At 40.4% G+C, this 12906-nt stretch overlaps 1 protein-coding gene across 10 annotated transcripts in view; it reads left to right on the forward strand.

The window, feature by feature from the left end:
- The window catches only part of LOC117429076 (unconventional myosin-IXAa-like), a 165929-nt gene that overhangs the window by 36923 nt on the left and 116100 nt on the right, over positions 1-12906 (forward strand). For all 10 annotated transcript variants that reach the window (XM_058998519.1, XM_058998515.1, XM_058998517.1 and 7 more), the window contains exon 2: positions 5423-6343. In XM_058998519.1, the coding sequence (XP_058854502.1) occupies positions 5501-6343 (843 nt within the window). In that variant the 5' untranslated portion in view covers positions 5423-5500. The remainder of the gene's footprint in view (positions 1-5422; positions 6344-12906) is intronic.

A 12906-nucleotide genomic window follows, 5' to 3' on the forward strand; every position in this document is an offset into this window, starting at 1 on the left:
TGTGTGTGTGTTTTATAAGGTGTCAAGGAGTACAAAACCACATTTTGATTTATGAGTATTCCACTGTCAGTGGTCTAAATTCTTTGATTTTCTGGATTTTTCTAGAGGTCTGTACAGCCTGGGGAATCACCCTGGATTACACCAGCTACTGTGTCTGGTTATCCTGGGATTACCCCTAAAAATAAATGGGTGATGCAGTCCAGTGGATTCAGTCCAGCTGTGGCTTATCTCAGTGGGGTAAATGTTCATCAAATCAACCCCTTATTAATGTTACAGAAAGGCTGTGATAAATAACTAATTGAATAGTTTATTTGTTATTCTTTATAAACAAATACAAATCCATGCAAGAGATCAGATTAGTTACTGATTTGCTTTTTTTGAGTGGAGTTATCAGTCCTATACTACTAAAGCAGTCTGCAGTGTTGAGTGGTGTTCTCTTTCCTATACAGCACTACTGGAGCAGTCTGCAGTGTCGAGTGGAGTTCTCTTTCCTATACAGTGCTACTAAAGCAGTCTGCAGTGTCGAGTGGAGTTCTCTTTCCTATACAGTACTACTAGAGCAGTCTGCAGTGTCGAGTGGAGTTCTCTTTCCTATACAGTACTACTAGAGCAGTCTGCAGTGTCGAGTGGAGTTCTCTTTCCTATACAGTACTACTAAAGCAGTCTGCAGTGTTGAGTGGAGTTCTCTTTCCTGTACAGTACTACTAAAGCAGTCTGCAGTGTCGAGTGGAGTTCTCTTTCCTATACAGTACTACTACAGCAGTCTGCAGTGTTGAGTGGAGTTCTCTTTCCTATACAGTACTACTAGAGCAGTCTGCAGTGTTGATTAACTATCTTTCCTATACTACGAGAGCAGTCTGCAGTTTTGGGTAGTTATCTTGATAGCTGTCTGCAATGTTGAAGAGTTAAATTAGGTAAAACTATAAGAATGATGAGTCAAGTGTTACACTGTACAGTATGTCTACAGTTTTTCTAGTTTGATCTTGAGAGCTTTTTTTACAGAAGAGTTTTTAGTGCTTTGATGTAAAGCAGTGACCTCTCTTGTTTTAAACAGTGTTTCTTTTAACAAGCAGTGATTTTCCTGGTGCATGTTGGTGCCTGAGAGGTATTTTAATACCTGTGCTCCAAGGGGAGGAGGTACAATACTGCAACAGGATCAATCGGAGCCCAGCTGGCCAGGGGTCATTATCTGGTCATTAATCTCATCCCGCTGCTGGGTTATCTCCTGTGGAGATGCCTGGTTCCATTTATAGAGAGGCTGGGGATCTTGCAGGCAGGCTTGTGCTGCTGAGAAAGTATTCCTTTTAGAACCCACTTCAGAGTATTGTTTCCAAGGATTATGTCTACAGTACTGCAATAATACAATTGCCTTTTGCTATGCATATCCTTCCTTGGCTGTGATGTATCTTCTGTGGTTTCAGACACAAGGGCGGGGTGGAAAACACATTTATGCTAGTAATTCAAAATGTAATTAAGTTGCTAGAATTGCATTTCTGTGAAAGTTCTACACAGTAAACATCTGTTTGTGATGTAGTGTACTGCATAATTCGTCATCCTGAAATGCATTTACTTAGTGTCTGTATATGAAGAGCTCTCTGTAATGAGTTTGATCCTCCCTTTTCTTCATTCCTTCAAATTCACAGTCTGTCAATAAAGCTTAGAAAGCAGTGGTTCCTAAACTTGTACTGCTGTAGGTAGGTAGGCAGCACCTTCACCTCAAAGCATTACATTGAGAGGAATTTCAAAACCAACTTCTCTTTTGTACAAAATGTCCTTGAAAATGCAAACGGCAGAATGTACATGTATTCATTTTTAATTCTTCAGAATGTATAGCCTAGTTAAAAGTATGATAAGTGCTACAGATTGTGTTTGTGTGGAGTAGCAGAGTAGTGGTTTAGGAGTCCTATGCAGATGCATTATTTAGGAATATGTACAGTATTGGGGACAAACTTACATTCAAAAGAAAAAGGGGGGCTGCTTCCCTAAAACAATGTCTGTTTACCCCTCATTCAGGTTATTTTTTTTTTGTAAATAATGAATGCATTTTTTTCACATTGCTCCCATGCGATCATTACTTTTTTATATATATATTTTTGGATTCTCCTGACCATTTAAAAAAGGTTTGTTAGGGTAAAAACCTCTGCAAGCAACAAACTGTGCATGAAGGAAATCAGATCCGAGTTTCCTTAAAAACAATGACATCATGTTTCAAACATGCATCTCTTCAAGGATAGACAGCAAAAAGACTGATGGGGCTAAAGCTGGATGCTGTCTGTTTTCAGAGCTGCAGTGAACACACAGAATCCTAAGCTCTTTCTCTGCTTGTAGAGAATGAACTAACTCTCTGAAAGAGACATTCTTTGCATGTTTGGAAGGTGTTTCAATAGATTTTTGCTTGATAGAATACATGGTTGGTGTATGTCCCTTCCTCATAAACACGGACGGGTACAAACTGACAGCTTACCGAGCCCGAGGGAATAGAGGGAGCTGTTATAGTGAGTGTGCAGTAATGAACTGCTCAAATGGGAATGTTTTACACAACGTTGTGCGTCAAGTCAAGCTGGATCATCCAACGTACAGCCCTTCTGATGGTTTTTTATTGTACAATACTGAGGAGATGCATTTAAAACCTGCTCGAGGGAACATTTTAAAAGTGGTCGTTCTAGACAGGCTTGACTGAATTGTATGTACAGGTGGTTTAAGGTGTAACGTTACAATTACATAACAAGAAGATTTCATGGTGTTAAGCAAACACCAGCAAAACTTTGTTTTAAAGCACATTTTGCTACTTGTATAAAAACAACAAACATGAGTCATCAATTTCCAGCAGTGTGGTGAGAGGATGCTTTAGTGTAAAAAAGGTATTTTTATTTTAACATGGGGGATTCACAGGAGTGGTTACTTAGACCTTTATATGAGGTCTCATACTGGTGTGCCTGTGAGAGCCTAGAGGTCTTTTATTAATGTATATAAAGCAGCTTGTTATTGACTTTGTGCTTCAGTAATTATTTTAATGATTTAAATTAAACTCAAAGCGGAGACTACACTACCTACTTAATACACTATGTGTTCCCCTTAGTCATGTGCTTATTACATTATGTGTGCCCCTTAGTCGTGTGGTTATTACTGTGTTCCCCTTGGTCATGTCCTTATTACACTATGTGTTCCCCTTAGTCATGTGCTTATTACACTATGTGTTCCCCTTAGTCATGTGCTTATTACACTATGTGTTCCCCTTAGTCGTGCTTATTACACTATGTGTTCCCCTTAGTCATGTCCTTATTACACTATGTGTTCCCCTTAGTCGTGCTTATTACACTATGTGTTCCCCTTAGTCGTGCTTATTACACTATGTGTTCCCCTTAGTCATGTGCTTATTACACTATGTGTTCCCCTTAGTCATGTGTTTATTACACTATGTGTTCCCCTTAGTCGTGGTGAAGTTTACTGTATTTTGTTGCACTAGAGGTACGGTGTGCCCTGTGATTCCCATCCGTGATGTTCTTTGATTTGAGCAATTTTCAGGATGCCTCAATGCATCAAGACTTGAACATGTCAATACGATGATAAATGGTGTATTTTTAGGAGGGTTGTTCTCAAACCTGTGTTAATGAAGCAGTGCTATTGTATTTACCCCCAATTAAAATGTCTTGTTTACTGGAAATGTAGTGGTTTACAGTGGCAGAAGCTCCACTGTTAAACAGCTTTGTTACGGTACATGTACACCCACCCAGGGGCATCAGTAGCTTTGCCAAACCTTGTCTTATGGTGTGCCTACTTCAGTAATGTTCATAGAGACCACACCCCATGTTGCCAAAGTCTTATGTCTGTTATTTGTTTATTCAGCAGACGCCTTATCCAAGGCGACTTACAGAAACCAGGGTGTGTGAACTGCTTACAACACCCGGAAGACTGAGCACAAGGAAGTTGAGTGACTTGCTCAGGGTCACACAATGAGTCGGTGGCTGAGCCGGGATTTGAACTGGGGACTTCCTGATTACAAGCCCTTTTATTTAACCACTGGACTACACAGCCAACCTGTTATAAGACTTGTACTGTATGCCTATACAGTACACAACAAAGATTTCTTAAATAGACTGATGCCATATTGAGGGAGAGAGACAGGTGTTTTGTTTCTAGTTTTTTTTTTTTTTTTTTGTCTCATTTTCAAATGATTTAAACTTAAGTTTACTGCAGTGTTGCAATGCTACCAAGGGCTCCTAGCAATTTCAGTTTCTCACCAATTAAAACCTTCCTAAGGTTCACATGAGCACGGTTCTTCGTTTAAATTCTCCAATGATAAGTTAAGCTGTCAGGCAAACGCATGCTGTGAATGTAGTACTCCTTACAACACTAGTTCTTACTACAGAAATGAAAGGGATGGTGTTCACATCTGTATACTGAATATGATACAATAAGTATGTTTTACAGAAGATTGGCTTATAACTCAAAATAGCAGACCTAGTAAACTAATCAAATATACCAATATGTATCTATCAATGTTCATTTAATTATTTTTCAGTAGACGGCACTGAAACTATTTATTTAGTTAGGGTAGTCTTTCTGTAAAATTACTTGATGTTGAAAATATTCTGAAATATTGAGTCTCCATTTACAATTTTATTTCAACGCATTATTATACATTTTTCACTGTACTAGATAATTGTTGTTGTCTTTCTTTAACAGTCTGGTACAGTTTCTTGATAATTCAACTTTATATATATATATATTAAATAACACATACAGCTGTTTGTGTGTGTGTGTGTGTGTGTGTGTGTGTGTGTGAACTCATTTTGAAACCATATGGGAACACTACACTTTAAGATTTTGAAACCTGGCCCTGCCAACAGCAGCCTTGGTATCTGCTGGCAGGTTCCTGGCTAGAGCAACTGCACTGTCCTCACCCCACAGCCGCTGCCTGTCTGAACCTGCTCCTGGTTTAACGGCTTCAGCAGTGCTGGATTATCCAGGGGGAGGGACTGTCTCGCGGTCCAGCTGTCCTTCATGCCAAGTGGGCAGTTGTCTCTCAACTGTCTTCTGCTATAGCCGATGGTACTGTGTGTGCATTCAACTTAGAGAGTGTTTTAGTACTTTGCTAAACATGTACAGTATATAACTTGTGTTGCTTGATATTAATTAGCATTTTGCTTACTTGAATAACAAGTTAAACATTTTTATACCCCACCATTGCTAAATAATTTGAAGATGCTACAAAGTAGTGGGGTGTTGTATTCAGTTTCATTTCCTAAACGTTTAAACTCTTAAGAAGCAGCACCAGAAAAATCTATCCAATAGAGTTGGGAAAGGCACACAAATTGAATGAATTGCCCCTGTTGTTGTGCCACCTACTTCTATACAGCCTTGTGCAAATGCTGCGTCTTCTAATTGTAAATTTATTTTTTTTGCTGTTCTTCCTTTGCAGTTGTAATGTCTTGAAGCAGTTTCCTGGTGCCCTTTCGAAGGATGTGCTGCGTTTGCTGATGGGAACTGCTGCTCCAATATGAATGTGCATGATGTTGGGGGGAGACGACGCTTTGAGGACTCAGAGTTCACCCTGCGGATCTACCCCGGGACCATAGCTGAGGGCACCATCTACTGCCCCGTGTCGGCCCGCAAGAGCACTACGGCCGCAGAGGTCATAGACCACCTCATAAATAAGCTCCAACTGGACAAGACAAAATGCTATGTGCTGGCGGAGGTCAAGGAGTTTGGAGGGGAGGAATGGATCCTCAACCCCACGGACTGCCCGGTCCAGCGTATGATGCTGTGGCCCCGGATGGCGCTGGAGAACCGCTTCAGCGGGGAGGACTACCGGTTCCTGCTGCGCGAGAAGAACCTGGACGGTTCCATCCATTACGGCAACCTGCAGATGTGGCTGCGAGTCACTGAGGAACGGCGGAGGATGGTGGAGAGGGGCTTCCTCCCTCAGCCCCAACAGAAGGACTACGACGATCTCTGCAACCTTCCCGACCTCAACGAGAAGACCCTCCTGGACAACTTGCGCAGCCGCTTCAAGCAGGAGAAGATCTACACCTACGTGGGCAGCATCCTCATCGTCATCAACCCCTTCAAGTTCCTGCCCATCTACAACCCCAAGTATGTCAAGATGTACGACAACCACCAGCTGGGTAAGCTGGAGCCTCACATCTACGCCGTGGCTGATGTGGCCTACCACGCCATGCTGCAGCAGAGGAATAACCAGTGCATTGTCATCTCTGGGGAGAGTGGCTCCGGCAAGACGCAGAGCACCAACTTCCTCATCCACCACCTCACCGCCTTAAGCCAGAAGGGATTCGCCAGTGGGGTGGAGCAGATCATTCTGGGGGCTGGGCCTGTCCTGGAGGTAAGGATTGTACTGTTTTACTCTGTTTGCATAGCTTGATAATACTTCATTGTGTACCTGTGTGACACAGGTTTAAGGAAATGGAGCATTAGTGAGTGAGTTACTTGTCATCCGTAACTTTAAAACGCTCAGTCAGAATCCGAAGGTAAGACTATATATGAAAGTCAAGTTGACATTAGAGTGAAGAAGGCACTAACGAAAACGATTGTCCACTTGACTCTCTCTTTTGAGTTGCAGTTATTTCCATGATTGCAAATAATGTTAAACAAACTGGTCTTGGCTTTCTTGGAGGCATAAAAAAATATAGCGCTTGTTTTTTTGTTGTGTATTTTATTGCATGTTTTTAGCCCATTATCTTTTTGTTGTTGCTTCAAGATGTGTCTTAGTTTGGTGGAAGTAAAATATTATCTCAACTACTGCATTTTGAGTCAAAATAGGTCTGGGTATTGCCCATCTAACTTCAATAGAAACTGTTCTAAATTAAAGGGTAATAGATTTAATAACACAGAAGGGTTTTATAGGGGTAGTGCCAAGCACTTTTGTTTACAGCTAAACAACCTGCACAGCGAGTAAAAGGCTGGCTCACATCTTTTGTTTTTTTTGTTGAATCTGAAAATCTGGTAGAAACCCACAACAGGTAGCCTCCTGATTTCTAATTTGTGTTTTCAGTTACTCTTTTTGACTAAGCTCTTTCAGGAATGCCACTCAGGGCGCTTTGAACTGTTTATACTTAAGTGCTTGGGTTAAACTTCAACCAATTGGCACAATAGAGTGGTATTATAACTCTATACCAGCCATGCTTATTTGTACAGCGAGATTGGATATCTCTCCATTACTGATTAATCGCCATGTTCAAGTAGACTAGCGGCAAGTGGGAATGTTATTTTTTGAGTGGGTAAGGGCAGAGTGGGTCTCTGTTTCACTGAGCACTCTGTGTTTGTTAAGTAGGAGGGTTCTGGTGTTTTTCTAAGCGGGTGTAGATTTTCTCTTGCCTTTTATTTTAACTGGAACAGAATTAGATTTCCAATCGTAGTTCAGATTCATCCATGTAGAAACTTGTTTGTTGTTACAAATGCTATTGGAATTTACATGCTCAGATTCTATGGGAAAGACGTGTTGCATTAACCTAACCCTAACCCATGTCTGTTGCTTTAAGGAGTAATGTTAACATAGAGTAACACAACGGAGCTCTGGCCATACTGAGTGTACAGAGAGATAGTGTATTGTAATATATCGTAATGCAGATTTTTTGTAAATGTTTCTTCCGGTTTTTAAGTCATTTAAAATAATGAAGGGGTTGAGCATCCCACCTCTCTCCTCTCTTCTCCTCTCATCTACTCTCTCTCTCTCTGTGTGTGTGTGCAAGGTGGATGTCCGTGCTTATGCCTGTATTTGCACAGTGGGTTTTATGAGTGAGTGAGGGTTTTGTGATGGAAATATCGTCTCTATTAAAGCCCACGCTCTAACCATGGTTTAAACAACATTGACCAGGTTGCACCTGGTTACAGTATTGCTGTACTCCCACAGTGCAGAGTAGATTGTGTTCAACAATGGAACCAAAATCAGACCTAATGTTTTTTGCATGTCTGCATACAAATGTACATTTCCATGTACAGAGCAGTTTTAGCCATCCCAGGTACTATTTGTTTTCCCTAAATAAATCGCATAGTATCTTTTTTTAATTCTTGAAAATCATATATTTTTGATGACAAACCTAATTAAGCCCACAGTAAACCTGGATTGGGTTTTGTTTTTTTTCATTCCTGCACAGGGCACTGATGTGCAGTTACAGTAAGTATTCTAGCTTTTGTCTGTAGGCTACAATTAAAGTTAAACCAGGAATTCTTTTTGGAACAGGAAATTGCAGATATCCTTTCTCAGAGGGCTATAATACTTGCCAGCTCCAAAACAGCTCCGCTTTCTTCATGTTTTATTTTTAGTAGAATCTTTTTCAAAACAAGATTCAGTAAAAAAAAAATAATAATAATAATAATTATCTTTTTAAATGAAACCGCACTTTTGGTTATGTTAGGCCTATTGGAAATATATACTTCGGAAACCTGAGTCCTAGCCTCCTTACAGTTAGTGTAATGGCAGCACCTGAGCGTTGCATTCTGCTTCTGGGTGCACATGTTCAATTCCAAACCACCCGTGCAATGTCTTTCCAATCCCTTTTCCATAGACAAAGCAGCAGAGCAAGGGCGCTTTGATTGTATTTCCTGTGAAACCAGCCTGTTGTCTTTTGTGAGAAGTAAGAGACTCTTGTCAAAGCAATTTACTGTTCAAGTGTTCTGCTGTTCTGAGATTCTGTGCGGTCTTGGCACTGCAGGCACTTAATCAAAAGCCCACACCCCAGTACGTCTGGGTTAATTCCCTTTTGCATCACGGTAAGGACTCCCTTGTGTATTGCATGCTGCTTTTTCAATATAATACACTGCTTGTAGAGACAACATTTCCTCAGAACAGATACAGTATTGTATAGGGGCTGGATTGGGGTTGGTGGGGAGGCAATGTTTTTTAGGTTATTTTAAAAATATAAACTCTATTTCCTGTTACAGATTTAGAATGATGCTCAAGTACTGTTTTCTTTTAAGCCAGCAGTCATAAAGGAGAGGAAACGGGGAACAGCATGATGTAATACTGTATGTTTATTAGCAAACTCCCTTTAGTATGACAGGGTGTTTGATCCTGAAATTGGTAAGTTCTACAGGCTAGAAAGACATCTCATATGACAGGAGTTTCCCAGCTTTTCTTGCAGTCCTCCTCGCCCCATGACATTAGACCTCTGACATCATATCTGAGGACCCTTTCCCAATGAATCATGTCAATATTTAATGTCCCATGAGTGGAGCATCTTCGGCATACTTATTAACTTTGATTGTCTCTCCATTTCTTTCATTTGTGAAATGTGTAATAGCAAAGAGTTACAAATTCAGATCATTTTGACGTTTGCTTTGTCAGGTTTCAGGGTTGCTTGGTGGAGAATGTTGTGTGATCCCCTGAAACCATCTTATGGCCCCCCAGGGGCTCCCAGCCCCTAGCTTGGGGAGCACTGTCCTATGAGACATGCATGGCCTACTGAGGGGGTTAGATGACACAGCCTTTCCACTCGGAGCCCTGAGTCTCAATTTTGGCTTGGTAAAAAAAAAAATATATATATATATTTGGTCTCTGCTTTTCCAAAGAAAAAAACATTTAAAAGACAATAGTTGTTTTCTGTAGGTGCAGTCTGAAGCATTTGTCCAATCGATCAGGAAATGCAAAATGTTAAATCAGTTCTGTGCAATCAATTAGTTCAGAGACACTTTTGGATCCTCATTCTTACCTTTTGGTTGAGCTGTGAATTCAGTTATGGAAAAATCAGTAGTCAAAATGCAGTTAATTTAACCTGTTTGATATAATAAACATAATTATATTATGGGATACATGAATTACAGTTTAGTTTTTCACATTCATTGTTTCCATTTCCCTGTACCATGTGGTATCACGCTTACAGCTTGTTCAGAATACCAGCGCTAGAATTCTGACTCAAAACATTTTACCCCTGTTTTGGCCTCTTTACACTGGCTCCCTGTGCATTATAGAATTGATTTTAAGATTTTGCTGTTAACTTACAAGGCCCTGAATGGATTAGCACCTAGTTATATGCAGGAGTTATTGACCCCGTATCTTCCAAACCGCACTCTGAGATCACAGGATGCAGGGCTGCTGGTTATTCCTAGGGTCAACAAAAGCAACATGGGAGGTAGGGCTTTTTCTTGTAGCGATCCTAAATTATGGAATGCTCTGCCTTCGTTTGTCGGGGAAGCTGTTACAGTTTTCAAGACAAGACTAAAAACTCACTTTAGTGGGTTTTTATGTAACTTTAAAATTGCTGCTTTTTGTCTTTATTATGTGTATACTGTTATTTAAATGGTCTGACTGTGGCAGTTGCATGTGTGAGATGCTATACAAATGTATTGTGGTTTGTTCTTTTTTTCTGCTATGTACTGTATAGTGCTTTGTGATACTTTTGTATAAAAAGCGCTATATAAATGCAATAAATAAATAAATAAATAAACATGAAGTTATGTTAGTATAGCATCTTGGTTTAAGTTGCTTATTTTGGCATGCATGTAGCTGGGGAGATCTACACCTTTACTTGTATTGTAACGCTTGAAATGTTTTTGCTTACGATTGTAAGTCGCCCTGGATAAGGGCGTCTGCTAAGAAATAAATAATAATAATAATAATACACCTGTAATGGCTGAAATAGGAAACGCACTGTTTTTGGAGAATGCTAATTGCATTGTAGCATGATTCTGATTTGTTCAGACACACATACTTTGTTTCATGTTCAGACAAATGCTTTTATCCGTCTGCACTGGGCTGAGTTGAAAGCGATTGATAATGTGTCTTGTTCATTTCCATCTGAAAGAGATTTAAACTGATTGGGTGCAGGCAGAAATCAGTCTCTGCCAATTGATTTTATGAAGGAAGGGACCCAATGAACTTCCATATGAAAAAGTTGCATGGGTGTCAAACCTTCTATAGTACTGTTAAGATATACAGTAGTATATAGATCTGCGAAGTATCTTTCACATACCTGCTAACAACCCTTAATGTATACTGTGCAAAGCATGTGTGTGTGTTAAAATTGGCCAGGGTTGGTCCATTTTTAACACACACTCTTGAGAGCTAGTGAATACAGAGATTAAAAACCAAAACTGAAATGAAACCAAACTAAAGATGCTCTAAAAGATGTGTTAACTGCTGAAATACTAAATACAGTACAGTACCACTTTAAAACTGTCCACAGGTCAGTTGTGTGTAGAGCACAAAGGTGACTACACTGCACGTGTTAGGCATGCAAAGATGTACAACGCAAACACTGCTATTGCTGTAGGATTTTGCTCTGGATCAAAACCAAAATACACTGTGTATACTCAAGGCAGCTCTTGCTATTTTAAGATTATCTTCTGGTGGCTACATATTTAAAATAATACATGTGTGCGCGATTAGAGAGAAATGCTACAATAAAGCCATGAAACTCATATTGTTTTCATTCTTCCTGGAACAGCAGCCCAAATACGGAGCTGTGAAGTCGGGCTTGGTGTATCGGGTAGAGAGAACCATAGGAAACACAGTGCGATTGTCAGAGCTGACGGAGCGTACAAGTAAATGGTGGGAGGTTTGGGTACACTGTGTTCTCTCTCTCTCTCTCTCTCGCTCTCTCTCTCTCTCTCTCTCTCTCTCTCTCTCTCTCTCTCTCTCTCTCTCTCTCTCTCTCTCGGCTTTAACAATAGTGTCCTTAAGAACTCTATGAATTCCCAGTATTGTTGAAATCAGGTTTCACTGGCGTTTGTACGACACTGGGCTGTTTGGGAGGGGAGCATGCTTAATAAGGAACAAAGTTTCCTATAAATGTATTATTTGCAGTACTGTACTGTGTGTTTGTTGTTCTCATGGTTGTTAGTCACAGTTGGCAGTGCCGCTGTGTGCAGTGTTGTGTCACTTTCTACATGTAGTTGCCCGCGTATGAGATTTTGGAACTTGAGTGAGCTGGCTGTGTCTATTCAATGTGTCTGTACCACCAATGTTAATGGAATATGAATGTAGAAAATTCTGTTGGCTTGCTATTTAAAAAGCAACTTAAAATATCACTCAATTCATTAGTTCTTATTGTTTAGATTCACTTTGTATATCATTTTCTGGTTCAGTCATCACATCCTGGTCACTTTTTTAAAACCTTGAGATTTTAAAGCAATCCTGTGGGCTCAATACAGAACAGCTGGTACACCACAGTGTAACCATTAGCCTGTCCCCCTGCAACACTCTGCCCCCAGTGGATGTAAGGAATATCAATAGTTGTTGTAGGTGGTATTTCTCACTAATGTATTTCCACTAGAATGCTTTGAGATTATGTCTGAGAGCTGTACTAAGGCCACAGGGGTGCTTTACACCTGTGAGTGTTAAAGTCACTAGGATTTGTTGACTGAAACAGAATATGATGTATGTAGTGAATATAAAAAACAAGGTAGTATACAGGTACTGTCCAGGTGGCTCTTTAAGGTAGGGATTTAAAACACCCGTCTGCATTTAGTACATACACCCAGACCAAAATCTGGTAGGGTATTTTATTCACTGATTAGATTTGGTGTCTTGATAGCTGGCTGAGCACTTGCACAAACTATTGTATTGTTTCTCCAGTCTGGACCCAATACTGCTTTTAAATGAAGGTGCTTCAATGCAAAAAGTACTGTACTAGGTTTAGAGACAGTGGGGTTAAATACCGGTAAAAATAGTGCTTCTTTGAAAAGGGCAGCACCACAATATACTTCTGCTGTATTTCGAAATAGGAAAGATAAAAATAGACCACATGACACAGCAGCAGTTGTCGCCAAACAGTCGGGATCAGCAAATATTGACATCTTCCTCCTGATGGTAGTATGCAAGTCTTCTCTCTCTCTCTCTCTCTCTCTCTCTCTCTCTCTCTCTCTCTCTCTCTCTCTCTCTCTCTCTCTCTCTCTCTGCAGTACCAGCTGGCCTTCAGCCCAGCCTCCTCTGGAACAGATGGTCGGCTG

Source organism: Acipenser ruthenus, chromosome 24 (assembly GCF_902713425.1).
Source record: "Acipenser ruthenus chromosome 24, fAciRut3.2 maternal haplotype, whole genome shotgun sequence".
In the NCBI taxonomy this organism is placed as follows: Eukaryota; Metazoa; Chordata; class Actinopteri; order Acipenseriformes; family Acipenseridae; genus Acipenser; species Acipenser ruthenus.